This window comes from Larus michahellis, chromosome 6, assembly GCF_964199755.1.
Source record: "Larus michahellis chromosome 6, bLarMic1.1, whole genome shotgun sequence".
Lineage (NCBI taxonomy): Eukaryota > Metazoa > Chordata > Aves > Charadriiformes > Laridae > Larus > Larus michahellis.
Window position 1 is genome coordinate 59,259,041 of NC_133901.1, and position 26,138 is coordinate 59,285,178.

The 26,138-nt window shown below is 43.4% G+C and overlaps 1 protein-coding gene across 3 annotated transcripts in view; it reads left to right on the forward strand.

The window, feature by feature from the left end:
• The window catches only part of CNNM2 (cyclin and CBS domain divalent metal cation transport mediator 2), a 120,000-nt gene that overhangs the window by 79,561 nt on the left and 14,301 nt on the right, over window positions 1-26,138 (forward strand). For 2 of the 3 annotated variants that reach the window (XM_074590552.1, XM_074590553.1), the window contains exons 2-4: window positions 16,629-16,772; window positions 22,466-22,603; window positions 24,714-24,883. In XM_074590552.1, the coding sequence (XP_074446653.1) occupies window positions 16,629-16,772; window positions 22,466-22,603; window positions 24,714-24,883 (452 nt within the window). Of the gene's footprint in view, window positions 1-16,628; window positions 16,773-22,465; window positions 22,604-22,781; window positions 22,847-24,713; window positions 24,884-26,138 lie in introns of all 3 variants that reach the window. The other variant, XR_012587470.1, reaches the window with a different exon arrangement.

A 26,138-nucleotide genomic window follows, 5' to 3' on the forward strand; every position in this document is an offset into this window, starting at 1 on the left:
AAAGCGCTAACTCGATTATTGGACTTTGGATTAAAGTAAAGGCTCTGGGAGCAGAGCACGGATCACAGCGTTAGTCCACTGAGACGTGTGCTTAGCAGCAGGGGTGTGTTTCCTTCGGGTTTCATATTTTGGTTAGAAATGCTTTCTTTTGGGGGCCAAATTGTCATTCTCAGACACTGTAGTCAGTCTTACTATCAGCCTCACGAAGACGGCATGTCTAAAGGAAGTGACAGAAATAGATAAGTTTGTTTCCAAAACAAAACCATTTGGTCCAGAGAAAAGATACCTGCCTCTTGGGAAAGAGGAGAAGGCTCCCATCTCTCCTACTTGTCTGAGCTCAAGGTCTCTCATCCTTTGTCTTTGACTTGTTTCCCATCGCTTATCGTTTACTAGAAAAACATTCCAGCATGCGTGCAAAGTTAGACCACCAAAAAAGATGAAGAAGAGATGGATGCACTGCTGCTCCTCTATTTATAGGAAGAGAGAGACGAACCAAAAATGATATGGGAAAATTCAAATCTTTAAATACTCTGGGAGAGATGGATGGAAAAAGGGCTGCTTTCATTGTTCACAGGGTTCAGGAGACTTTCTCACGAACAGCTTGGCGTAACCCCCTGGGCAACTCGCTTGTATGACTGGGATTTCTGTGCACAAACCCCCCTCGTGTTTCTGGAGTATCTTATTTGCTTCAACAAATAACTGCCACAGCAGTTGTACCTTCTTGTCTTAGCATGTTCTTACCTTCCTTCTTAGTGCTTTCTATGCTCTTCCTCTGGTGTAACTTGCACGCCTATATTAGCACTTCTGATCATTTCACTTGTATTCATGCTATTTTTTCTACCTTAGGCTTGCACATTTTCATTCTGGTCACAATTTTGTAATCCTTTATACGCTTGAAGATATTCCCTCTCTCCTTTGAGAACATTAGGCTGCTCTAAGATGTCTTTTTCTCCTGTCAGATCAGTGAAACCTCTTTCTCAAGCTACTTTCTTGCTGTCTGTGTTTTCCCATGCCATTTTTTAACCTTGTTCCAGAAGCACTACCATCTACTATCAAACCTCCTCCGCTAATGAAGTTTCACTAGCCCTGGTGTTTGGAAAACACATCTGCTTCCTTCATCTTCGACAAAAGAATTGGTTTATTTGCTTGCAGATGAATGGTTGCTCTCGATTAAGGATTTCAACTTTGTGCTCTCTGCTCTCACCTCAGACCTGCTGCAAGGGGAGAAGGAGCTGTGTTCAGTTTGGATTTTTCGGAAGAGTGTTTCATAGCAAGGCGTTAAAGTGGGAAGCGTGAGGAGAGAGGGCGATGCTGCCTCAAATGCAGTGAGGAGTTTCAGGCACGCGACTGAGGGTGGGAACTGCGGTGTCGCCATCGCAGGTGAGATGCAGGGTGGGCAAGAGCTTCCTGTTTGTTCTGGTACCCTTTTAAATGTCTCACCCCTGCACATCTAGAGTTGTGTCGACCTTGGCTGCGCTTTCTGCCATGCGCTCTTCCGCGCTGCTCCCTTTGCCCATAAAACCTTTCCTAGCGTTATCTGCCAAGCGTTCCCCTCGCATCACCTCTATTGTGACACCTGCAGGAAACAGCCATTTCGCAATGGCCAGACCACCAGGCCAACTTGCCGGTATGTATATCTACTAAAAAGGTATGTCTGGTGAAACACATCGGTGCTTGAGACAGTCATACTGTCCCTGCCATCATCTCCCCAGTCCTTCTGCCTCCTCCTCCCTTGCCCGCAGTGGGGCTGGGGTACACTGGCCTCTCTTATCCCCACGTTGCTGTGGCTCCCACTGTGGATTGCTGTACAGGGGCAGGCAAATTACTAGGTAGTCTAATGAGCTAGGGCAGAGATGGTGGTTTGAGCAATGATTTAAGTGCTACCACAGTGGAAATAACATGAATCTCGTTTGCAGTTCCCAGAGTTCCTGAGTTTCCTCTTCTTCCCCCTTCCCTATATTTTGTTTCTGTTGATAAGTCTCTAAATGCCGCCTTTAAAAAAACCACTGCTGCCAACCACTAATTTCAGCTTTCCTTAGAAATACACCCGCGTGGGATTCAGCGCTCGGGGTCCCTCCCAGGGTTGTTTCTCTTCTCGCCTTCTGCCCAGAGGAGCCCGGGGCGATCTGCTCAGTGATACACTGCTCTGTGCCCTCCCTGCCCTGGGGGCTCTGCTGCTTTTGTGTTCTGTCATTTGACCACTTCACGTGGTCATATTTGTCATGTGAGCTCTTGCTAATGTCACTGGGAAGAGTATATTTTGCAGGGACCTGTAACAATTTGATTGCAGTCTTGGTGTATGGTATACGGTAAGGAAGATTGCTTAATATCTGGATGAAAAACTTCCAGAAAATAATGTGGTCTGGTGATTTTTTTTAGCTTGCGTCCAAGGACTATTTCTGACGTCTCAGTAAAAGGTATCTTAAAAACAATAAGCCTCTTGTCAGTAGAGAGCTCAGCTGTACAGAGTTCTGCACTCCCACTGAGTGTTTTTACCAGCCCACAAATTGAAAAAGGTTGAAGGCTATTGTTGCAGTCAATTTGGCAGATCATTTCCTTTGAGTTGTTACACTGCATAAATATTTTGCTGTCCTGCCAAGAGCTGTTGTTCTGCCAGACATGTCATCATGTCAATGAATAATAGATCTGAGCTCCTGATCACTTGTGGTCGTAAAAGAACTTGGTGTTCCTTTGAAGCTGGGTAGGTTTGAAGTTCCTGGTCCCAGGATCTAGAACTAGAACTAGTCTTGTGGTCACCACACTGTGATCTAGTCTTGTTCTAGACTTCCCTTGTACCGTGCAGCTGAACCTATTATATAGTTGTTAATTTTTGGCCAGCAAGAAGGTGGTGATATTGTGAAGTGGGACAGAGATCTGTAAGATTTTTGTGAGGAACCTCTGAGATTTCACTGCTTCAATTGTGCAAGGGCATTTATTCATCCTCAGTCACGTTGGCTTTTTTGGGTATTTGATGCAACAGGTGTTAGAGGGCAGGAGACAAGACAGCTTTTGCATAAGAAGGGAATCCAGCTGCTGTGGAAGTAAGCAAGTGAGATGCCACCAGCCTCTAAAGATTGAGAGGAGGCAAATTCCATTCCTGAGAGTAATTCATCTTCATTTCTGGAAAGCCATCTGCCACTCCTGCTCTACAAAGCTATTGCGTGAAGCTCTCCGCTAAGCTGTATGGACGGCGCTTACTCCAACCTGTCCCCTTTCAGATCCCTCTCTTGGTCGCTTTTTCTGGTTGATTCCAGCATGTTACGCAAAGTTGTAACCCTGAGATCCAGGGCTGGGTATGTCACTATTTCAGTAGCTCTATTGCGTTTTAGAAAAAAACCTTGAGCTACTTATTGTCCAGGTCATCCAAGGGTTCTTTCTATTGATGGTAATTATTGTGAAACTGCTGTGGAAGTTCCTGGCCTTTATTGCTGAAAACTCTCCTTTTCATGAAAACCAGGATTCTGTACAGCTTAAACACTGAAAGATATTAGTCAATTTTACATTTATCTTTTGGTTAAATGCAAGAAATGTGGTGTTTGGGACACCAAACCACAGAGAAGTAATTAGAGAGTAAAATCCAAACCCCTCAGACTTGTGCAAATAAGTCTTATGAAGAACTTTTATCACCTTCATGTAACTATCAAAGTATATTTATTTTATATAGAAGGGGCATTATAGTGTGGAGTACTCTGGCAAGGGTAGCAGTTGTGGTAGTCATTTGAAACGTTTGCTCTAACAGAGCTTTAAATGCCCAGGACCTTAGTGAAGCTCATGGGCTTTTGTTCCCCAGGAGATGGGCTTTGGACCTCAAGAAGACCTCTTTGTGCCTCACTGTTGGTTCATGACAGAGATTTTGCTGGATTGGAGGAGAAAAAAAAAAAGATGTGGACTAGATGTTTCTTCAGTGAGCCTCTTGGACTCGTCTCCTAGTTTGTTTATTTTGTTGTGTATTTCTTGTGTCAGAGAAGTTCTCAAGGGAATTTACCATTCAGCATTTCATACAGAGATTACCATAAATCCATGGGGGTTTTTTTCTGCTTTGTCTACTTTATGGCAAAGCTCGCTGGAACTCTAATTCATTTTTTTGTCGTGTGTGACTTCAGTTCCATGAACTAATATTAGTTATACAGTGAGGAGACATCTATATATAAACACAGAGTTTTGTATGTTTCCATATATACTCATGTTTCTATATATAAGCAAAATGCTTTCATAGGAATATTTAAAAATATTTGTCACATTTTGTCGTGTATTTTATGGTGGGAAAGTGTAATCGGAAAAAATGCATTTAGATCTTGTGGGACAGTAAGGTAAAATAGCTACTTGTGTGAACTGGATCTTTTTTTAGATGCAGGCGCTACAGAAATAGCCAAGTGATAGCCCCACTGTGAACTCAAAATGCATTTCCTTTTCGCCAGGGTTTGCTGGTCTGTTTGTCTAACCCTTGTAAGGACAGGGATGCCGTGTGCGGAGCCGGACTCCCGGCTTCTGCACAGCCTGGAAGGACGGGGACCTTCGCGTGTATTAAACCTGGTGCGTGTAAAGATGCAGAGCAGTAGATCATACGTAGCCCATCTTATTTAGACTAAGCATGTATTTGAGCTCTCCTTGGAAATACATGCTGTCTCAAGTAAATACATTGTGCACAGTATAAAGTAGGGGGGGTTATAATCAATTTTATTCACGGCTTTCTAGCAAATTCGTGTTTTGTTTTTTTCTTTCCTTTTTTTGTGAAGAAATGGCAGCTTCTTTCCTGCAAGTGGAAATCTTCACAATATTTTGAAGTTTATTGTGTCCTGCCATTTGGGGGGCTGGCTTAGGGTCTGCACTGCTACTGCTGTGGGGGAAGTTGCTCGAGAGGGATTTGGGGTTTTTGCCTGGTGGGTTTTTTGTTTTGTTTTGTTGGTTTCGGAGGCTTGTTTGTTTGGGTTTTTTTCAGTTTACTCTTTGTTTTTTCCTTAGGTGACCTAGTCCTCCATAGCTTTGAAAGTCATTGAGTTAGAAAAGTCAGAAATACCACGTTTCTGAAAGTTTCATGAAAACGTGGTGTGTGGGTGAGAGGAAATTTTTCCTGTTGCTCCCTCTGAGGTAGAGATGAGAGCTCAGCCCTGACCTGGTCGGTGAAGGCAGCGTCACCTGGCCAGTAGCTGCATTTGAGAAGGGACCTTTCCTGAACAGGCAGAAGATGCAGGAAGAAGCCCAAGACCATTGCGGGCCCCAGGAAAGGGTCTGGGGGGAAAGGCACGGATGTGTTGCTATTGCAGTAGGAGATCAAGAGGGCAAAGTAAGGGTATTGCAGGGGGGAAAGACAGGAAATGTTAGACGCATCTGTTTTTAAAAAAAAAACCAAAAACAAAACAGCAAAACCCATATATATATATATGTATGTATGTATATATGTGTGTACAGATATATATATACACACACAGAGCTGTGAATCTTTGGCTTTTCCAAACTCTCTCATGCCCCTGTCCTTGGATATTCTCCTGTGAACCACATACAGCGACACGCATCCGTTCTGCTGTTGTTAATATGCTAGATAAATACTGTTGTTTATAGTATAGATTTAAGGGCAAGTCCTGAGAGCCTAGCGGGCTGGTTTTCTGCTTGGGGTTCGTGTTGATGTTTTTGTATGGGCATGCCCTGAATGTTTGGATTTACAAGCAGTCACGGAAAATAACAGTGAAGCGTGCATATGTATGTTGCGTGACCTAGTTGCCCATGTCTTTTCTAGCAGAAGTTAGAGCTGGTTTACTTTAGTGTTTACTGGGATGTAGAAGAATTCAGCCTAATCCTAGCTAAAAATAAACAAACACAAGGCAGAAGTCACGACAATAGGACACCATTGCTCCGAGCCTGTTTCCATGGTCAGAGGGTTTTAGGGATGCAGGGGTGCTGGTATTGTGCACTGTCCGAGCGCTCTTATCGTGGGCAAAGCTGGATGGGTTGCTTGAGTTTTAATTCACCCCCCGCCCTCACCAGGGAGGCTAATTTCACCTGTGCCAGTGGGTTCAACCATAGTAATTGGGGTTGTTTCCCTATCTAGTGGAGTTGTGCTTTACCATAGCTCTCATCAGAGTGTTGCAGAAGAAGCCGGGTACATCATGTCAGTGGATCGTAGCCGTACACAGCAGATTCTTCAAATGGACCTTTGGGAACTCTTGCTGTCCTGAGATACCTTGATGCAATGCTATTACATGGTGTTAATGGAAAAGTATTTCCATGGCTTTCCATGTATTTCCAAAGGCTCCATGGGAGCCTAGGCTTACGTAAAGTCATAGAGAAGCTTTGACGCACACATTTAGAAACAAGGTGAACAGTTTTAAAGAGATGATAGAAATCTGTCCCTTGCCAGAGGAGACTGAATGAAAAAGTATTCTGTTTAGATCAAAAGCCTTATGAGAAGCTATGCCACAAAGCTTCTTCTGGAGTAAAATTGTCAAAATAAACAAAGTCCCAGAAGTCAGTGGTATTAAAGCGAAGTACTTGGGTCATTTGGGAGCAAATATGTTCAGATTCATTTTGGATGGGGCTAAAAGTAATGACAGAGAATTCTGCAGAATTCCCGAATAAACAGGATTGACTCCACTACACCTTCCCTGAAGTAAACAGGCAGATCATGAAAGACATACCATCCTGGCAGAATTCCTGTTATGTCGCTAAAATATCATATCGCTTCACTGTATGGTAAATATTTGACAAGAAGAATTTGAATAATATTGTAACATAGGTGTGTCACGTGTCATCCTCTGTCATCCACACCCAGCAGCTGGAAGGCCGTGGAGCTACCCTGATTTATGCGCTGTCTTTGAAATGATTTTGGTCTGAATTCCACTAATTCTTTTTATAGTCGTCTTGCTTCCTCAAATGCCAGTGCTTATTGTCTCTGTCATTGGGTTAGGAAAATTGTGATAAATATTGTAGCAAAGTATTTTAGTAAAATTTGGGGACAGGTTCACCTGGAATAAATCACGGAGTTGCTTAAAAGAATAGAAAAGTAGACCTATGAAAGGCAGCTGCTGTTGGTTGCTCACTATAGACTGTCGTTGCAGTTCGAATTGATTTTCTTCACAATCTGGATAGCCCCTGATGAACCTTGGTCTTCTGCAGTAAAGGAACTCTTCATCACAGCAAAACCAGTGGTGGCAGCTTCACAAACATACAATCTCCTGCTTTAGACTCCTTTTCTCCTCTTCGTTTTATCTCCAGTGTCCTGTTGCTCAAGGGGCAAGGCCACCTCTTCACCTTATCTCCTGTTCTCTCCAGTGGCTGTCACTGAAGGAGCCAGGCTTCGCTGTCTTATGTGAGAGGTTTCCTTCCTCCTTCAAGAGCTCTGGGCAAACTCAGCCCAACAGAGAGATAGGCAGGGTGGCCCAAAGAAACACTAATTAGATGGTTGTTCACAAATGGAAACTTTAAAAAGTTGCTTTATGAAGTCAGTAATTAAAAATATTCATAGTGTAATTGCCACAGAGGTTGATCTTTACAGTCTTCATTTCTAAAATCTGAGCATGTAATGCTATTTTTGAGAAAATGAATCTTGTGTGGGTGGAAAGATAATGTTGTATTACTAGTTCACTTGAAAATCGTACATATACAAGTAACTGAAACCTCAGAGGGACAAAGCAAGTCATTCTGCATTTGTTCTTCAGTAATACTAAGAACGCATTCAAATATCAGTATTGTCACTCTTTCAGACAAGGCAGTTTACTGTAATCTTTCCTTTCCCTGGAGTTGCTGAGTCAGCATTTGAACTAATTCTTTTGGCCTCTTCACATGATAGGCTTTTAAAGTAACACATCATCAAGATAAAATCTACTTCAATCCTTAGCAAAATGCAAAATCACGGGGTTTTTCCCTCCTATACATTATCGTGTTGGTATTTTGCAAAAAACCTGCAGTTTGCAGGCAGTTAGGTATCTGCGACGCCCAGTTCTGAAATCACAGATGCTCTCCTGTCTGCTGTTGTGTCAGACAGTTTCAGCATGTCTTTGGATGGTTTAAACGGTTATTTCTGCCTCCCCCCCTCGCATCCATAACTGTTGATCTGTACGTGTTTTCGACGAAGAGGCACGGGCCCAGGAGTTGGGGTGCTCTGCTCTGTGCCATGAGCTTAAATTGCACCAAAGCAAAGTGAAGGTGCTGCTGATGGCTTCAGAAGGTTGGAAATGATCGCTCCAGCTGAGGTTCTCTGATCTGTGGCTTTGGGTCCATCTTGATGCTTCTCTACATTTAGATGTGCCATACCTTTAGCCTTTAAAAGAGGTCACTTTCCAGCCAGAGGATGGAAGGCAACAGCCCCTTTCCCACTGAATTTGCTGACAGTGTGAGAGATGATTCTGTGGCAGCCGATCTTGTGTCGTTACACCTCGTGGGACCCGACCCAAACAACAAGCCAGTGGGAGACATAGGTTGTGTTTCTTGTGCCTTCAAATTGCTGTGATGTCCTTCGTTTTCCGCTGAAGCGATTGGAAGTTGGTCTCCCCGCATGGTGCGGGCATCGGTGCGCTCACTGGTGTATCCATCGGTGCACCCTGTGTTATGTTTTGGAGAAATGAAGGTGCAGGATCAGAGCTCGAGTGCTCACGTGGCCCCGATCCTGTGCCCGTGCAAAGTCAAGGTCACTGGCACTGGTCATCTTCACAGGTGGGTTTATCGCCCAGCTTTGCCCGCTGTGAAAGCGCACGCATGTAGGTGGTTCTGGAGTTGTATAAATGCTGCTGTGTGAAGGATGCCGTCACCAATTTAGAAAGTTAACAGGGCAGCTTTTTGTTAAGCTTCCCATGCCTCCTGCCACAATATAAATTGGAAAGCCTTGTGCTGAGCTTGAAAAAGCTGATGATGCCATCGACCAGCTGGGGTTTTGATCTACTAGAATTGCAAACTGCACGTGATATAAATGGCCTGAATAAAACAGGTCATTAAAATGGAATATTAATGATCTAAGATGTTGGTAACACAAGAGCCCTTTTAAATTTATGTCCTAAATAGTGAGCTAAAAGTAAACTACAGGAGTTGATGACGGTAATAAAAAAAAAAAAAAAAAAAAAAAAAAAAAGAGAGAGAGAGAGACTATATCCAGCCCCCAGTTCCCTTCATGACCCACAGTCCCAAGATGCTGCTCCTCCTTTTCAGCTCATGGGCTTTGCTCTCGGGGTGGTTTAGGTCCTTACATGAGCACGCTGGCCTCAGGTAACCTCCTCCTAATGTCCAAATGTGTCTCTCTTGTGCCTTCTAGTACCGTACCATTGCCGGGTTTAAAATCTCATGGTGCAGATGCCAAAATCTAGAAGCTCCACAAATTAAATTCAGTTTGTTCTAGGAATTGAGGGAGGCAGGATTAGAGGGGGGATTAGATCGGTGGGATTTTTGGCTGCAACGATACAGAACAAGGCTGTTGTTGCTGTCGGTGTCGTGTTTTGGTTACCTGAGCATCAAAGTCATTCGAGTTCATTGTTGTTTTGGGTCGACTTCTATTTTTCTTGCTCATAAACATCTCTTGATGTTCTTTTTTTTATTCAGTGGATTAACTGTTGGTTAGCGGAAGCAGCCTTTTGGACAGGTGGAGTGATGGAGGAGACTAACGAGGTGACAGTTTCTCTCCTGTGCCCTTATGAAGGGCTCAAGAAATTGTTCTCCTGAGGGTAAGGGAGAGAGAGGTAGGTGGGGTGGTCACGAGTCACGTGCAGCACTGCAAAGCTACAGGAGGAGACACTGAACAGGCCGTGGTGGTTGTTGGTCCTTGCTGTGGAGTCCCAGGCTGAAGTGTACATCTCTCAAAGGAGATCTGCCCGGATTCAGCGGCAGGCCAGCACCCAGACTCCACCGATGCCAGAATCTGGGACCTCTGCTCTCCCATCTGCTCGCTGCTGGACTTGAGGTCTGGGGAGGACCTGGAGCTTTCAGTTTAGCAAACCCAAGGTTTTGCGCTCCCTCTGCTGGCTGCATTTTTGCTGGCTGGTGCTGGCTCTTCATCCCTGAAGGAATGCTGAAATCAGTGGGGACAATCTTGAACAAACAGGGAAGTAATAAAATTAGCATGGCTCCTTTTTAGGGTCCTTGAACACTAAGAAAAAAAATCCTTGTTGACCATGCTGTGGAGGTGTGAGTCAGTGAGGAGATGCGTTTCTTACACTTCTTTCCAGGAGGTCATTAGTTGCCTTGGGAAGTGGAGGCAGAGGGGAAATCACATCAGTGTAAGTCACACTCCAGTATCTTTTGAATCTAGTATGGAAGACTTGAGCCATGACCAAGAATGACTTCAGTATTCTGTTTGCTTGCCTTAAATTTTATGTGATCTTTTTGTTGTGCGTTAGCCCGAATAGTGATAGGTCTTTCTCCAGACTCAATATTTTCTCTTCTCATTGTTGCCACCTTTTCTCTCAGCTTTAGTTTGCTGCACTCCCTGAAGTGCTTCCTTGATCTGTTTTTTAAACTTCCAGTCTGTTTCTCATCTCAAGCCACTGCTGTCCTGATACCACAACCTTGTACTCAGGCTAGACCCTCAGAGGGGTGTCAAAAACCACTGTGCTTTCTGGAGAGTTTTCTCTCTCAAGTGTTACGTTTTCCATCTCTTCATCTCCTACTTTGGATCCAGCAGATACTTCTCTAGGGCATTAGCTTCCAGTTTTGGGAAGCAGCTTTTGTTTGTCCATTTACCAGGCTGAAATCAGATGTTCTGGCCAACTCTGAGAGCAGCCCAGCTAGTGATGTGCATTTTACACCCCCATGGACCTTGGTTATTGTCAGTCCCAGCCATATCTAGCCCAAATTGCCTACCAGGACTGCATGACTGGGAAGCATTGGCACACTGTCCATGTTCAAGGACTTTCTGAAACTTTTTCTCTCCGCTCTTTAGTTTCACTCTTGCTGCCTGCCTACACCTGGTAATAGTTTTCCCTAAATGTGCCTGCTTCTCCTGATTCTTCCCGAAGATTTCCACTTTGATAGCAGAGCTCAGAGTTGAAATGACCTTTTTCTCTAATCTCAAGTTGTTTCTGGTTCCCAGCTGATTTCTCTTATTCATGGACCTATGGTGACTTCTCACCGTCTGATCCGAGTTTGTTGCCAGGTTCAGTTCAGTTGCATGTAAACTGCGGCAGGTAGCAGCTTTCTAGAGCTACACTCGCACACTTAGAAGCAGCAGCAAAGTAAATTAAGTTTGGCAGCGTGCTTTTCACCAAGGTCTGACCAGAACGGATTGAAGGGTAGGCAGTAGCCGTTGAGTTGGAGCGCGTACACCAAGCGATAGGCTGCTGGAGATGGAAAATGTTAGCTCATTGCTTCTATTCCCTCTGCCATGGGGCAGTGGAGAATTATTGAGTCCTTTCTAGGAGCTTCATCCAGTCGAGTTTTCAAAGTTGCAAGTAACTGAGCTTCTGCCATTTCCCTTGGGAAAGTATTCCTTACAAATACAATTCACTGTCAGGAAGTCATTCTGAAACTCTCCTTAATTTTTCCTTTTTTTGGTGTCCTCCCACTAAAATGGGCTTTAACACAAAGAATCTATTTAAAGCTCTCCTTTTTTATTTTCCTGTGAAGGCTGATGTGGTTTCTAGTTAATGTTTGTACGAGACTGTGAGCTCTCTGGTTTAAAGGCGAAGAATCACCGTATTCCCTGTGGTTGCATTGATACTTTCACTCATTTCCTTGAGGGTCTGGATGAGCTTCATGTGGCTGTATTAAATGAATATTAGTTATTGGGTTCCCTTCCCAAATATATATTAAAAAATTGTGTGTTTTGCTGCTGAAAAGAGCAGCATCTAAAAAGCCTAGTCTAAATCTAGATTATGTTCGTGCAGAAGTTTTGAGTTGCTCTTGATTCTGTGAAGGGTGTTGTGTTGAGAACCCAAAGGCACCGTGGTGGGGGAGAAAGCAGCAGTCTGATTTCCTCATTGAAAATAATCAAAATACAAAAGCAAACAGTAGGAATGCAAATTTCTGCTAATAGAAGAGAGATTTAATGTCCTTGACCTGTGCTGCAGAAAAGAAATTTTGGAAAACGCTTGTTACTTAGGTATAATTGCTTGCAAGCCAATGCTATTCTAGAGGGAATTGTTTTTAATGATTAAATTATACAGCACATTTTAAAATTGATTGTTTTGCTAATGTATTGTTGAACCTGGGAATCTCACTGACAGACCACATTGTTTACCTTTGTAGAAATCAGTCAAAACCAAACCAGTCACATAAGAATAAACTGGGAGATTTTTCAGAAGCATAGATCGTTAGTTAGCAAATTCAAGGGCAGCTAAACGCCTCCTGGGATTTTCCTCTGTCTCATTGTAGGCATATTAAACAGTTTATAGCTTAATGTTCCTGGGCACTCACCAACAGTAAATGGACTCAGATTACTGGTTTTAACAAAAATGGACTAGCCTGATTCTAGTTTTACCACAAAATGACTTAACAGAAATCTTCTGTTTTATAAATGTCCTTGCTCTAAATGTATAAATACCTCAGGATCAAAGGGTGAATATTTTCTTTTTTTCCCAAGGAATGCTCAAGGTATTGTAAGAGAATCGGTATTTCAGTCGTTTCTTCCAGTGCTGTTCTGCATGGTCAGTCAATCACAGGGACTCTCTTGAGCTCATTCTGGGTTCACTGACTCATGCGGATTTCACCAAGCATCTTCATGCTTCTTAATTAGCTTAATAAATGAATCAGAAGTTGCGGTACAGAGCGAAATCCAAGCCGAGCAGCAAGATTTTGAGCAATGGGATGAGACAGGATTTGCTTTTAACAAAACTCTTTGGTCCTTTAGTTGTAGCTGAGAGATTAGCATTTGTCACAACTTGTCCCTGAAGCTGTGCACACGTAGTTCCGTAGGCTCTGGCTGATGTTACCGACCGTTGCTGTAGATGGGGGAAGCTGAGGCAGAAAGCAAATGCTGCCTGCCTGTGGGCGCAGGGGAGTCGTGGGCCAGGGCGCTGCCCACGGTTCTCTCCTGGTGCTGCTGATTACACGACATCTGGGTGATTCCTGCCTTTATCCTCAGATCTGGCAGTGCTGCAGAGCTGCCCGCTTGCTAAATCTCATTGTATCAACACTTAAACCAAGTGATTAAAGAAAGATTAATGTCATAGATGTGGTGCGGTTGGAGACCGCGGCCAGCAAATCAGTGAGGTATAGAAAATTATTTATATATTTTCCATGCACGCTTGCTCTGTTTAATTTGTGTTCTGCTCTCAAAGCCCTGGGAATAATATAGACAATCCAGGTTTCCTTACCTGGACGTTTACTTTATTCAGCTTCTTGTTTTATATGTGTTGTGTGTCCTTAGCAGTGGAAAATACAGTTAAAAGCTCTCTTTCTCAGTTGAATAAAACGGTATGGCAAATACCAGTGGCCTGATAAAGTCTTTGAATAAAGCTGTAGCCAATTTCTATTTAAAACACTCTGAGGAGTCATTATTTTACTCACAGGCCACTTCTAAAGTTGGGCACATGCTGTGTTGTGCTTTTTTACGATGTATAAAGAAGTCTTTGCACTCCTCTGGGTTTTTCTGTAGCTTTTTCTGCCTTAATTGCTTCCATACGTGGAGGGTATTTTGCAGGCAGTCACCTGTGCAGCAGTCGGAGAGGGCAGCCAGCCCGGGAGGGCATCTTTGTGCCCCCTCCATCACCAGCACTGGCACTTGTTCCACTGTCTGATGATTTCTGTGAAATGATTGGATCTGGATCAAAATTAATTTACAAAGACCCGAGAAATGTAATTTTCGGATCTGGTCTGTCTCATCAAGTGACTGCATGAGCATTGGAGCCAATGCAAAGGAAGAAGACTTTGGGAGCAAAAGGCAGCCTTTTAGAGGCAGCCCAATTAGGTTGGCCTAAATTCATCTGACCCCCACAAAGTGATGGGTTCGTAAAAGTCAGGAACAGGAAAATTTGACATTCTAAAGGGAACAAAGGTTAGTGTCAGCCTGTGTTTGAAAATTTATCTGTTTTCAACAGATAAACTCTCTGCAACGTGTAGTTTTAACAATGAAGGTAGAGTTGAACCTTGCTGCTACCCACCAAAAAGTCCAATGACATTTGAAACTGTGACAAATTTCAATCGTCTCGGTACTTTGGGTGATAAATAAAATAACCTAATAATCAGAGATTGTGGTAGAGCCAGAAAAAAATGTTTCTAGCTGCCTTTTTCATCGTCGAAAGTGCAAAATGTCCGATACCCATCCGTAGGTAATTCCTTATCAGCTCACTTTGCGTAAAAGAGCAGTAGCTGGTATGGATTTTGGTCACTTCTCTCACATTAGGTACTGGTGGTCAGATCAGAGTGCTGCGGCTACGAAAATGGGGAGAGCGTAATGTATTTTAGTGATCCTAAATTCTTGGTGGGGACCACTCCAATGGTAAGGGCACGTAACTGGCTTTGTGGCTGAAACTCGTGCACGACTTCCCATGGTATTACAGCCCCTCAGGTCCGCAAATCCATAAACCTCTCCCATGGCCTGTAGTTGCGTCCAGGACTCCCCTGTTAGAAAGACTGTCCTTTTCAAAATGTAAAATGTTATCATTTAGTTCAGCTTCTTCATAGGCAATACAGAAGTGGAGAAGGCGGCTGTAACTTGGTGATTCTGATCATAGCTGAAACACCCAGTTGATAGCATTGTTTGTTGGGTTTTTTTAATTTAATCTACTCACGTGTGTAGATCTGACCACTCTTCGCACTTACTAATATGTGAGAAGGGTGATCCTTGGGAATTAGCATCTGAATGAGCATATGCAAATGAACTCCTTTGGTCTGTGATAGAAATAGTTCTTGAAGGAGTTGTGCTTTTTGACTTGAAAGCAAATATACCAGTATCTGAGCAGGCACTGGGAAATAAATTGCAATATTTGGGTTTGTCCGTGTGGCAATTTTTGTGCCACAGTTCTTCCTGAACATCATTATATTGAAAGGACGTAATTGGCGTAATATATTATAGGGGATCAGCAGTCATAATGGTACTTAGATCTTTCATCTTTTTATTATCACCTTTTTTTACTGTTCATTGAGCAGTAAAAAGAGCTGGAAGTCTTGCAAAGAATGCAAAGAAATAAAACCTGGCACAGTGAAAGATTGTCAGTACAGTATGAATGTTGATCCTTTAAAATCACAAATCATCTTTCTATTAGTTCACTGTAGAATAAGGTCTCCTTAAGATAAGACTCAGCAGTGCTGTGGAGTTGGTATTTAAAGTATGTCCATCTGCATCTAAACGAGTAGCTCCAAGACAATCAGATTATGCAGTAGTTACTTTGGTGAGAATATCGCCTAAGTGGAATGGAAACTTCATTTTGAGTCTAATATTAGACCCTGCTTTGGAAAATTCCTTTTAAATGATCACAAGCTGGGAATAGCAAAAGAATTTAACTTTCGACAGACAGCATTCACCAAGAATTTGTTTTTAACTGCTTATGTTGGGTCCCTGGGAAAGCAGATGTGAAAAACTTACCAAAGTGAATTGACTTGACCTGATGCAATGTTTATATCAGTAGTTGATAAGTTTTCCTCCCTCGTCTAATTTGTTCAGGATATTTTCATTCTTTAACCATGACTAAGTCTGGGTTGGAATAGTTTGAATGCTTGCTAGTCTAATAATCTGACTCTTAAAACATGCAGACATTATTGCCTATAAAGGGGTCTAAGCAAAGTTGAACTATTTTGGTTATCTTCCATGGATGGGGATCAGTGTCGGTTTTGAGACTAGCAAAGAAGAATGTGAGACAACGTTGCTTACCTCCTGATAGCTGAGAAAGCATATTGTTATCTGTTGTATTTATACTTCAAAATGCCACTTGTATGTGGTGAACCCTTTGAATACATGTTACTTTTTAAGCTGCCGGCTTTCAATGGCAGCTCGGGGAAACTGGCAACTAAGGATATCAAAGCAGATTGGAAGGGTGATGAGATTATTATTATTCCTGTGGCAGAAAGCACTTTAAGAGTTATAGAATACACTGTGAATGATGCACAGCTCAAGGATCTTTAGAGCCACTATTATATCTCATCTTAGCTTTTCTTTTTGTCGATCAGACACTGTCACTTTGAATATTTTAATTAATCAGTTCCTAAATAAGTCATCGCCCTCTCCCCCTGTATGAAGCACGTCTAAATAAATTATTTTTGAGTGGGGGAGGAGGAAAAAGAGAAACTCATGGATTGGGCTGACCTCTTCTACCCAGCTCTACCATGTCCACGTGCTTCTGTGGTTTGGCCATTGTTGCTGTTGTTTCCAAGCTTGAGGAGAACATCCACGGGAGCTCGCTGCGAAGGAAAGCTCCAGCCTGGCCTTCCTCTGCCAGTGTGTGAGACAAGAAGTGGAACAACCATCAACAAGATAATACAATGAATTCAATGCCAGGGTGACGGTTTCACTGGGAAAGACATTAGAAAGAGAACACTGATCTCTTTAGCCAGTCTCTTTCAGTGCGTTAGGTGGATTTATGTGACCGAGGAATGCATTTCTCAGACAGAAATCAGATTATGATTTTAAGCATCTGTTAAACTGCCTTTTTTTCCGTGAAGCTTGACACCAACCTTTTTATTTTTATATTTATAACTGTGTGTCTATAATTCTGCTATAATTTCTGATCTTTCAGGAATTTCTAAAATGTCTAAATTGCTGATCTGTCTCCTTGCAGGCAAGTCTCACCTGGCTATAGTACAAAGAGTAAACAATGAAGGAGAAGGGGATCCTTTTTATGAAGTCCTGGGAATTGTCACTTTAGAAGATGTGATTGAAGAGATCATCAAATCTGAAATTCTGGATGAAACAGATCTATACAGTGAGTAGAAATATTTGCACTTTGTTTATAGACGAGACAGAATACTCCGTCAGCAGTCGTACCTAATAGTTGTGTTTTGAGAGGTGTAAGTTGCTGATTTAAAATCTCAGTGGTCAAATGACCTGCAGATCCCTTAGATGGTCAAAGTAATTTTTACTTTCACAGCGTGGGCATCTCACCCCTTTATGCTGTATTAATTCAGAAACAGGACAGGTTTATTTGAGCCTTCCATCAAGGTTTACATCTGCAACAGTCTGGTCTCTGCCGCTGGCTGTTCTCCACCACAGTGGCCTCGTTAAACCTTTTTGTTACAGTGCTCACAACCTCCCACATTTTCCCCTAATCTCTCTCTGCCCCAGGCGCCTGTAGTTCATGTACTTTAGGAAGAAGGCAGGCAAATGCCATACCTCGGGGAAAGGGAATGGAGTCTCTTTAGAGTGTCTCTCTGTCACTCATTTTTCAGGGCTGAAAACCAACATGTCCTAAGTGATTCCCCTGTTCGTCATGTAGTACTGCTCCTTCCTTCCTTCCTTCTTTTGCCTTAACATAGAGTGAGGGAGATGATGCTGCAGATCGAGCGTTACATGGCACTTAAGAGGTCTGGACTCTTTTCTTTCCCAGTTTAGAGTTTGTCTGGTCTTTGGCCAGTTACCTAAAGTGTCTTTGCTTCTCTTCCCATCTGCACAATCTGGCCTGCGCATACTGGACTTCCTTTCTGTCATTCTTCATCTCTCTTATCTGTACTTTGATCACTTGGTGGCAGATGCTATTTTTTACTATGTGTTCCCATGTAGCACAAGGACGTCCCTAGATTCTATTGTAATAGAAATAGTCGAAATAATAATTTTAAATATCTTTAATGCTGTTCAGCTGTGTTTTGCTTGCTTTTTCTTTCCTCGCGAAAGGGGTCTGAATGTTTCTACAGCATCTTTTTCAGGGCAATGCAAGCATCTTCTCTCCTCCCTCCGAGCCAAATGAACACTTTATACTGTGGGATAGACATACTTCTACTTTTCCTAATAGATTGTTACTGCCTGAACTACTTTCTGTAGTTGGTCAGTATTTTACCAGTATTTATGTGCCCAAAGGTTCATGTAAATCACAGTTGTGTTTTACAATATGCTAAACAGTCTAATTACTATGCAAGTCACAGAAGTCCAGTTAGTATTGATTTCTTTTCATAGCTTTACAAATGAATTGCTGGACTAATCAGTTACCACAGGATGCTTTTACAGGGTGAATTCACTCTTTCTTTTATGCTCCAAAAAGATCCTGTCTTTGTCTCATCACCTTTGAGATAGTTGCATGTTTCTACAAGTGAAAAGACATTGCATAATGCTTTTCAATGAGTTTTTTTCCTTTGTTTTTTAAGAGAAACATAGATCATGCTGTGTTGTTCTTCAGGACAAAAAAAGCTTCGACCATTAATAGCATGTTAGAGGGCAAGGAAATGAGAATTTAATTTTACTATCTGAAGACTTCCTAGATTAACAAAATAGAGCTGGTGAACACGAGTTCATTTGAAACTCTCCTTCCTGGGAAGGTTTTACTTTGAAAATTCCTGGTTCAGAATAGGAGGGAATCTTCCTGGAGCGTGCAGGAAATTTTGGGGGGTGGCTCCTGTTTTGTACTACGAAGATGACCTTCTAGTTTCTTTATGAAGCACCGGAGTTCATTCCCCTGTTTAGATCGAAGGAAACTGTAACAGTAAGGGAGGGAGCAGAAATCCAGAGAAACTGTGAGGGTCACAGAAAATGTGATAGGTTTTGGATTTGGGTGGATTGATGTGCTGTAACCACTTCCAATTATACAGCGATATATAACGATGGGTATAGCGATGGGAACATGCTTCAGGTTTACTGAAAGTACCTTATTTTCCATTGTTATGTTAAGGCAGCTCGTTTTTGACATTTGATAGCAGTGTGTCAGTGCTAGTAACGCCATCTAGTACTAGAGTTCTCTGATGCTGCTTGTTGTAAGACCAAGCTGGCTTGCCCAGCTCAGACCAAGCCAGCTTTAAACCTTTGGACTGATTTGCTCTATGCTAGGTGTTTACTTAAAAGTAGACTTTACAAAAAATGTTGGCAGCGTTGTTAATGCCTTTGTTCTGAAGTTTAAAAAAATGTTTTGTTTTGCTTTGATGGAAACTTGAAATTTGATGAAATGGCTGACCTTGGTGTTGGAGCTGTGCCTTTCTGCTGTTTCCATGAAAATCCATTTGAACTGTGTTAGGGTAGAAGCAATTGCAAATGTACAGTTTTTGCAGAAAGCTGCTCTCGCTACTGAAGCTCTGCAGCTGAATTTCTCGAGGGTTGTATACCCAATAATTGTGCGGTATTTCTTCAGATTGCTCTAGTCTGCTATGTCTTATGGCTTGCAGAGATGTTGGGATCACGGAGAAGAAGATGGGAGCAAGAAAAATTGTTAAATATGTTTGACCTATCAACATCTGGATAGACTGAGTACTTCTGAGCATGAGTATGTGCTGATGGGGTGGAGAGGTTTCTGTCATGGCACAGGTAGGCTCTGAGTATGTATCAGCCACTGTGATGATGAAGAGCTGTCAGTGCGTTTGTCTCTTAGCATTGAAAAGTTGGAGTATTTTTTCACGGTTGACATACTACAGGCATCTGTCCTGCACTGCCATGGCCCTAGCCATGGTGGGAGAGCATTTGTCAACCTTCTCAGAGGCCCTAGAGAGAAAGTTCTGTGTTGGCCTCAGACCGCAGAGTCCGCTTGAGGAACATGGAGTTCACCGTCCTGACCTGGGTTTGACTGGTGGCCTGTCTTACTTAGCTCTTTCTAATGGAAGATGAGTTTAATCGTCCCCTTAGTGTAACTGGAATGCTGCTGTTTCTCACGCATACAGATTCACGTAAAATCTGTGATATTTCTACAACTGAAATACCTTACCGCACCCTTGTGCACGTGTTTGCGTGTTGCGTGTAGACAGTCTGGTTGTGAGCATCAGCTTACGTTGCAGTTTTATATCCTCACCCACGTGCTGCTCAGCAGTTCTGTCTCAGCGACTGCGGCCCCTGGCAAGCCCAGGCTGCCAGGACCTTCAGTGCCAGGCCATGGGGCACCTTTGTTAGAGCTGCACTGCTGCAGCTGCAATTAGCTCTCCCCTAATGATTGGTCTTTAGCCTTGCAAGTCACTTCCCTGAGGGGAAGACCACATCTTACCCTAACAGTCCTATTTCAGCTGTCAAAGCAGGTATGTTAAATATACGTGCTAGTAAACTCTGTATCGCTACTCCCATTTCAAACACAGAGCTATGGGAATAAAAATTGTTTGCCCTAATAAGTATTTCTACTGTCATCCAGTGAATGTGTAGCAACATAGCAAAGGTTGTGCAACACCGATTTGTCTGGCAAGACCTACAGATATTGGCAGAGTGTACATCAGTAGCCTATGCCAGGAGAGCAGAGCTGTCTGCAGAAGGAATCTAACCTTTAGACAGACCAAGGTTGTTGTCACCTGTTAGAAAGTAATGCTTTTACTTAGTTGGCCATTAGGACTGTAGACTTTCTAACCTTCTGCTGTCTAGCACTGGTAGGCTGCAGGAACCGCATCCTTATGGGAAGCTATTTCAGGCTGTTTTAGGACTTCAGGTTTAGTCCTGAAGTTCCCAGCCACAGCATTGTAAAAAAAAAAATAAAATAAAATTCTCTGAGCTTTTCAGAAAATGCACAGTTTCTATTCTTCTTACCTCTTACAAGAGGTAGGACCTAGTGAGAGCTTCTGGGGCTTTTCACCTATTCACTCCCTATTGCTTTGGTATCTGTCTTTCCTTTAACTACGAGTACAGATAAAGTCTGTCTCAGACTATATTCCTAAGGCAGGGATTGTTTTCAGTCTGTAACCACTCCCTTGGGTGGTTTCTATTCCTGCTTTTGGAAGAGAAACTGCAGTCCCTGATGTAGTCCAGGTCCTGGGTAAAGTACTACTAGGGTAAGAGGCTTCTGGTTTCAAAGAAAAAGGGCATGGGTCGTCATCGTTCTTCCCCATGTGCTTGGGAGCAAGCATCTCTGATTTTCTGATTTGCACTGCTCATAGAATGAGTTTTAGATATCTAGAGTAGGTAGGTTACTATCAGTACAGTGTTGCTATTGAGTCTGTGATAGTCTTGTAGTGGAGGCTTGTCGAATGGAAGTTGAGAATCTAAATGTATTCGTATCTAAAAGGCCAGATGACTTGGGAAAATCTTTCTAAAAATCTGTTAATTACCAGTATTGTGCATTTCCAAGCCCCAAACTCAACCACTGTTAGCCTCATGTAGTCTGTAGCATATATTTGGACACCTACAGGACTCCAGATCTCAGTGGCTTCCTTAATATGGTACATCACTTTAATCATCTTCGTATGCATAACCCAAAATCTGGCAACAGCTAACTGGGAGTATGGGTGAGGTTTCACATTGTTAGCTTCACCTGCACCTCTTTGTGTGCTTGCCCGACTTCTCTACAGTGAGTCAATGGACCAGAACTGCCTGTGGTCCCTCAGAAGTCCAGTCATTTTAAACCAATGACTAGGGGTCTGATAGACAAGTAGCTATAGTGTTCTCAGTATCTTTCCCCGCTAAGGCCCTAGAACCCGAGCCGTGCCTTAAGTCTGAGGGGCTCACAGTAATTGCCTCAAGACTTGGGTTTCCTGCAATATATGGTGAAGCTCAGAGCTGTCTTACAGCATTCTGTTGCTTCTAGATGGTGCCACCTTACACACTGTGTCAGCAGAGAAGAGCAAGACCCTGCCATCTGAGCAGAGACCTCTTCTCCCTGGAATTGATGTATGCCATACCCCACCGTGCCTGTAGCTCTCTGCTTGCCTAGTTTCCTAGACATTTTGGCAGATTAGCGCAGTGGGTGGATGATGATAGTTGGGTTGTTTGTGCTTCTGCAACTCCGTCTTTCATGTTGTCTTTCACGCGTGGGGATTCCCCACCACAGACCTTGGTTTAAGACACAGGCGAACCAACTGGCAAGTATTTAGCTGAATAAAGGACGGGAGTCCAGGATCACTAGCAGGTGAATTCCCATATCTGAACTCCTGAAGTTACTCTGTACTTCATTCTGGCTTCTGTGCCTGTAAAGTGGCCAGAGATTCCCACCTCTGGGCTGTACGCCTTACCAGCCTTTGCTGAAATTTGGGCAGGACAAGAGAAACAACATACGCTAGACATTGGGAGCTACTTGGACTGAAGACGTACGGACTTTGCTAAAGCTCTCAGTGAAGCCCTGGTACAGCATAAGAAATAAGTCATTGTGTATTTAGTCTATGTACTTGCCGGGAAATTTCTAAGGAACTTTCTATGAAAAAAGTAGTTGACGCAGATACTCTTGTAGATCAAGAGCTTTCGATCGTTAGCAGGATTCCTCCTCTCCACCTAGAAATGCGCACACACCTTATGTGTAATATGCAGAGCTGCTCTGCAATTAGATGTTTGCAAGCAGAGACTTTCCCCCTGTTGAAGTGACAGAGACCTGCCTGGATCTGCAGGACAGGGGCTGACAGCGGGATGAGCCCGCAGCGCAGCTCACGGGTTGTTTCTGGTGGGCGCTGCCGAGGGGTCTGTCTGCACCCTGTGCTCTGGGTGGCCGTCCCAGCTCTCTCCATCCAGCGCGGTTCGTGTTGGACCCCGTTCTAACAGAAATCGCTTCCTTCCTTTCTTTTCCCACCCTCCCTTCCCCAGCTGATAACAAGACGAAAAAGAAGGTAGCTCATCGGGACAGGAAGCAGGACTTCTCTGCCTTCAAGCAGACAGACAGCGAGATGAAGGTTAAAATATCACCGCAGCTCCTCCTGGCAATGCACCGGTTCCTGGCAACAGGCAAGTGCGGGTTAGCTTTTTTTTTGCGATCGTGCCAAAGCCTCGGAGGCAGTTTGTCAGCAAAGGCCGGTGAGGTGGGTGGGACAGTGCAGGCGGGAAGGGAGGCTGGATTTGTGGGGTGACAAATAATACCACTGTTGTGTTTTTCTTTTTAAATTCTCTCCTCTCCTGTGTTCAGTGTCGGCATGAACCCTCTGAGACATTTACCAGGGGTGGACCAGTAACTTTAAATTGGTCTGAAAGGTAAGGATGAATGCCAAGTGCCGCACTGCATGTCTAGAGTCCGTCAGATTAACGACTAGCAAGTACACCCCATTAGGAAGAGCTCAGGGAAAAACCAAAGAGGACTCGATACCACTGGCCAGCTGACTGTAATTGCACTCTGGCGCCTTCTCCAGAAAGAGATGCTGGACTTTTTGTGGAAGGTCTGAACCGTGAGACTTTTTGACTCCAAGTGAAAGACCCTCCCGACACATTTAATGCAGACTGCGCAGGCGGTTGAACTGTACTTTTAAAAATGGATTTCTGGCTGGCTTGTGTGACCTCCGTTGATGACTTCAGGTTTCAGAGGACAGTTGTCTCCATCCCAGATCAACCTGATGTTTTAGCCCTTGGGTGGGCAGTCTGGCAGAGAGGCCAGGGCCTTGAATGGTTTCTTGCAGCCGATACTGCCTTTCGTCGTAAAGTTGGTCCCTTCACCTCAGAGATGAGACCTGTTAACAGGAGAGCTTGTGGAAAACGTGTCTTCCTATTGCTCGTGCTGTCTCTCTTTGACATATAAAGACTTCTCACATGCAGGCCTTTCAGACGGGCATCTTTCACTGCTGTGTTCAACATGTATTCATGGGTCGAAAATGATAAATTTGTTTTGTCTCAAGTTTGCCAGCTCCAGTTGGAAATTAGTACTTCCCCTCCTCTAAGATGCAGTAACTGCCTGCCTAGGTGCTTCTAGTCTGCCTTCATGCCTTATTTTGCCTCTGTGACTTAAAAGAAACATGTACGTGATCGGTTATCACATCTCAGCTGAGGGGCAGTAATTCCTTAAAAGGCTTGGACTCCTACGGCTCATGTGCACGTGAGCGTCCTTGGTGAAAGGAAGCAGTTCAACAGGAAGATGCGGATTTAACAGCAAGCAAGGCGTTGTTCGTGTAGTGGTACAAGACTTGATGGAGTTCCCTAAACACCTGCTCAACAGACATAGTCTTACAGTGCTGCTTCTCTGCTTGTTTTGTGGATGAAAAGATTGTGTAGCTTAAATCCAGGTCTGGCTGTGAAACCGCTGCTAAATAAGATGAAAGCTACAGTGTTGGTTTCTGTGTTCTAAACTGAGAACAGTATTGTTAGCAGATGAAAGGTACTGGGTCGTTAACGGTCCTGTTCTGAAATGAGGTGTCAGGAAAGCTTACCAGTTTGCATGTGTAAATCTCCTCCCTGGCTTAACTCTCCCACAGAAGGATGAGCTTTTCTGCTTCAAACAGCTCCTGTTTGGAACACTGAAGAGCAAGTGGATAGGGGATGTGTTCTGTGTGCCAGGCATTAATCCCACATGGTTTGAACTGACCTGCACTGTCTCTCACTTTGAGTAACTCTTCCCATGTGAACCGTGGCAACCCTAATTGTGTCTTTGATTTATGTAGAGCATCTATCTAGAGCAACTTTCTAGTCCCTAAACAGTGATTTTTAATTTATTTTTTTTTAAAGTGCAATAAATGCAGTAACTTTTACCTTTTGAGGAAGGAAAAAACAAATTCAAAGGTTCTCTGTGCCCCAGTTTTAAAGCTCTTCCATTTATACAGCTCTCCAATGAGCCTATACAACTGTGACTTTGAACTCTCAAGAGGGCAAGACTGCCTTTTTCTTTTTGCTTTCAGATGAAGACATGGTTTTTGGTTGTTTTGAAAAATGCTTCAGTAATGAAAGTTGGGGCATTCCTGTTTTTTTTTTTTCCCCCCTTACAAATCTAACAGTCTCAAAAGACAGGAAGCCTGCAATTCCATAACGGATCTCTCTGCATCTGTGTGTCTCTTATAGGCAAATACTTATTAACGAGTATTGCTAACTTCTTGCCAAGCATATGAAGATTAATGCCAAGTTGTATCTTCTGTTATAGAAGTAGAAGCCTTTGGTCCATCCCAGATGTCAGAGAAGATCCTTCTCAGGCTGCTAAAACATCCCAACGTCATCCAGGAGCTGAAATATGACGAGAAGAACAAGAAAGCCCCAGAACACTACCTCTACCAGCGAAACAAGCCCGTCGACTACTTTGTTCTCATTTTACAGGTCAGACATGTGATTATGTATATATATGCAAAATCCTGCATCTCCTGACATATCCCTCTCTATACCTCTTCCAATTGTCATCTTTCAAACATGGGAAAGGAGCTAGGGCTCTGGGGAACTGCTCCTGCCTCCTTTATGACCTTGCCGACCTTGAAGAGCTCACTCAGCAGCTTTCAGCCTCAGTTAAACCAGCTGTGAAGGGTAGAGAGCGCTTCCAGTCATCTGTTGAAAGTTACTTACACTTTAGGTGTCACTAGGATAGGCAATGCAAAGGAATCCCTGCGTGCAGCTGGCATTGCTTGGAAAATAGGGCTGCAAAAAGTGGCATGTCAATAGGAGTTTGGCCAGGAAGCTTTCTCTAATGCGTCTTTCCCTTTTGCAAAAGGAGGCATGGGGAGTTTGGAGCGATGACCTTTTTCTGTGGCGTTTTGAAGCCTGTATCTTCGGTGTTTTGAGAAGCGCCTGTTTCGGCGGGGGCGTTGCGCCATCTACTGAACTGCTGCCACCTCCTGCCACAGCCCCCACGGGTCCTGGGCACCCTGCCATCCGCGCACTCGCCCTGCCCCGAGACCACTGCATTTGGGTGCTTTTTCAGATCGGAGCCCCATGTGGTGTGGAAGGGCTGTTTTCTACTTGTTCTGTACAGGGTTGCTTCCATTGCTGATACCTCCCAGGTTTTGTTACTTGACAGGAACACTTGGATGGCCAGGTAAAGCTTTACACGGAAACTTAGCTTCCGTCTAGCACCATTGGAGCAGGAACGGTCCTTTAAGGGAGATTTTGCTGGAAAGGTGCTTATCTTTCTATCCCGCATAACTGAAATCAGTCTTGATTATAAAAACAGAAGCATTGTAGCTGCAGTTATAACACAGGGCTTGAAATCTTCTTAACATGGCCTTAAATAAAAAAAGGGAGGAGAATTTTAACACTGTCAGTGATAAACAATTAAAAAAAAGCACTGGAATATGATGTGGATTCAACGTAATTCTGTTTTTAAAAAAGGGTGGGTTTTTTCAAGGGTTTGAGGAGCCACTGGTGGCTCTTTAACTGCTCTTTCTGATGTGCTGAACTGTTGCAATCTGAAGTATTCCAAGAGGCAAGATAATGCTCCTGCATGAGGTCATGCTGCAAAGATGTAAATGGAGGACACGGGTGATACAGAAGAACAATCAGTTCTTTCTGAGCTTTTCTTCAATCGATAAATATTTAGCAAACACAATGTGCTAGCTCTATAATGCATTTGGAAAAGTGAGTC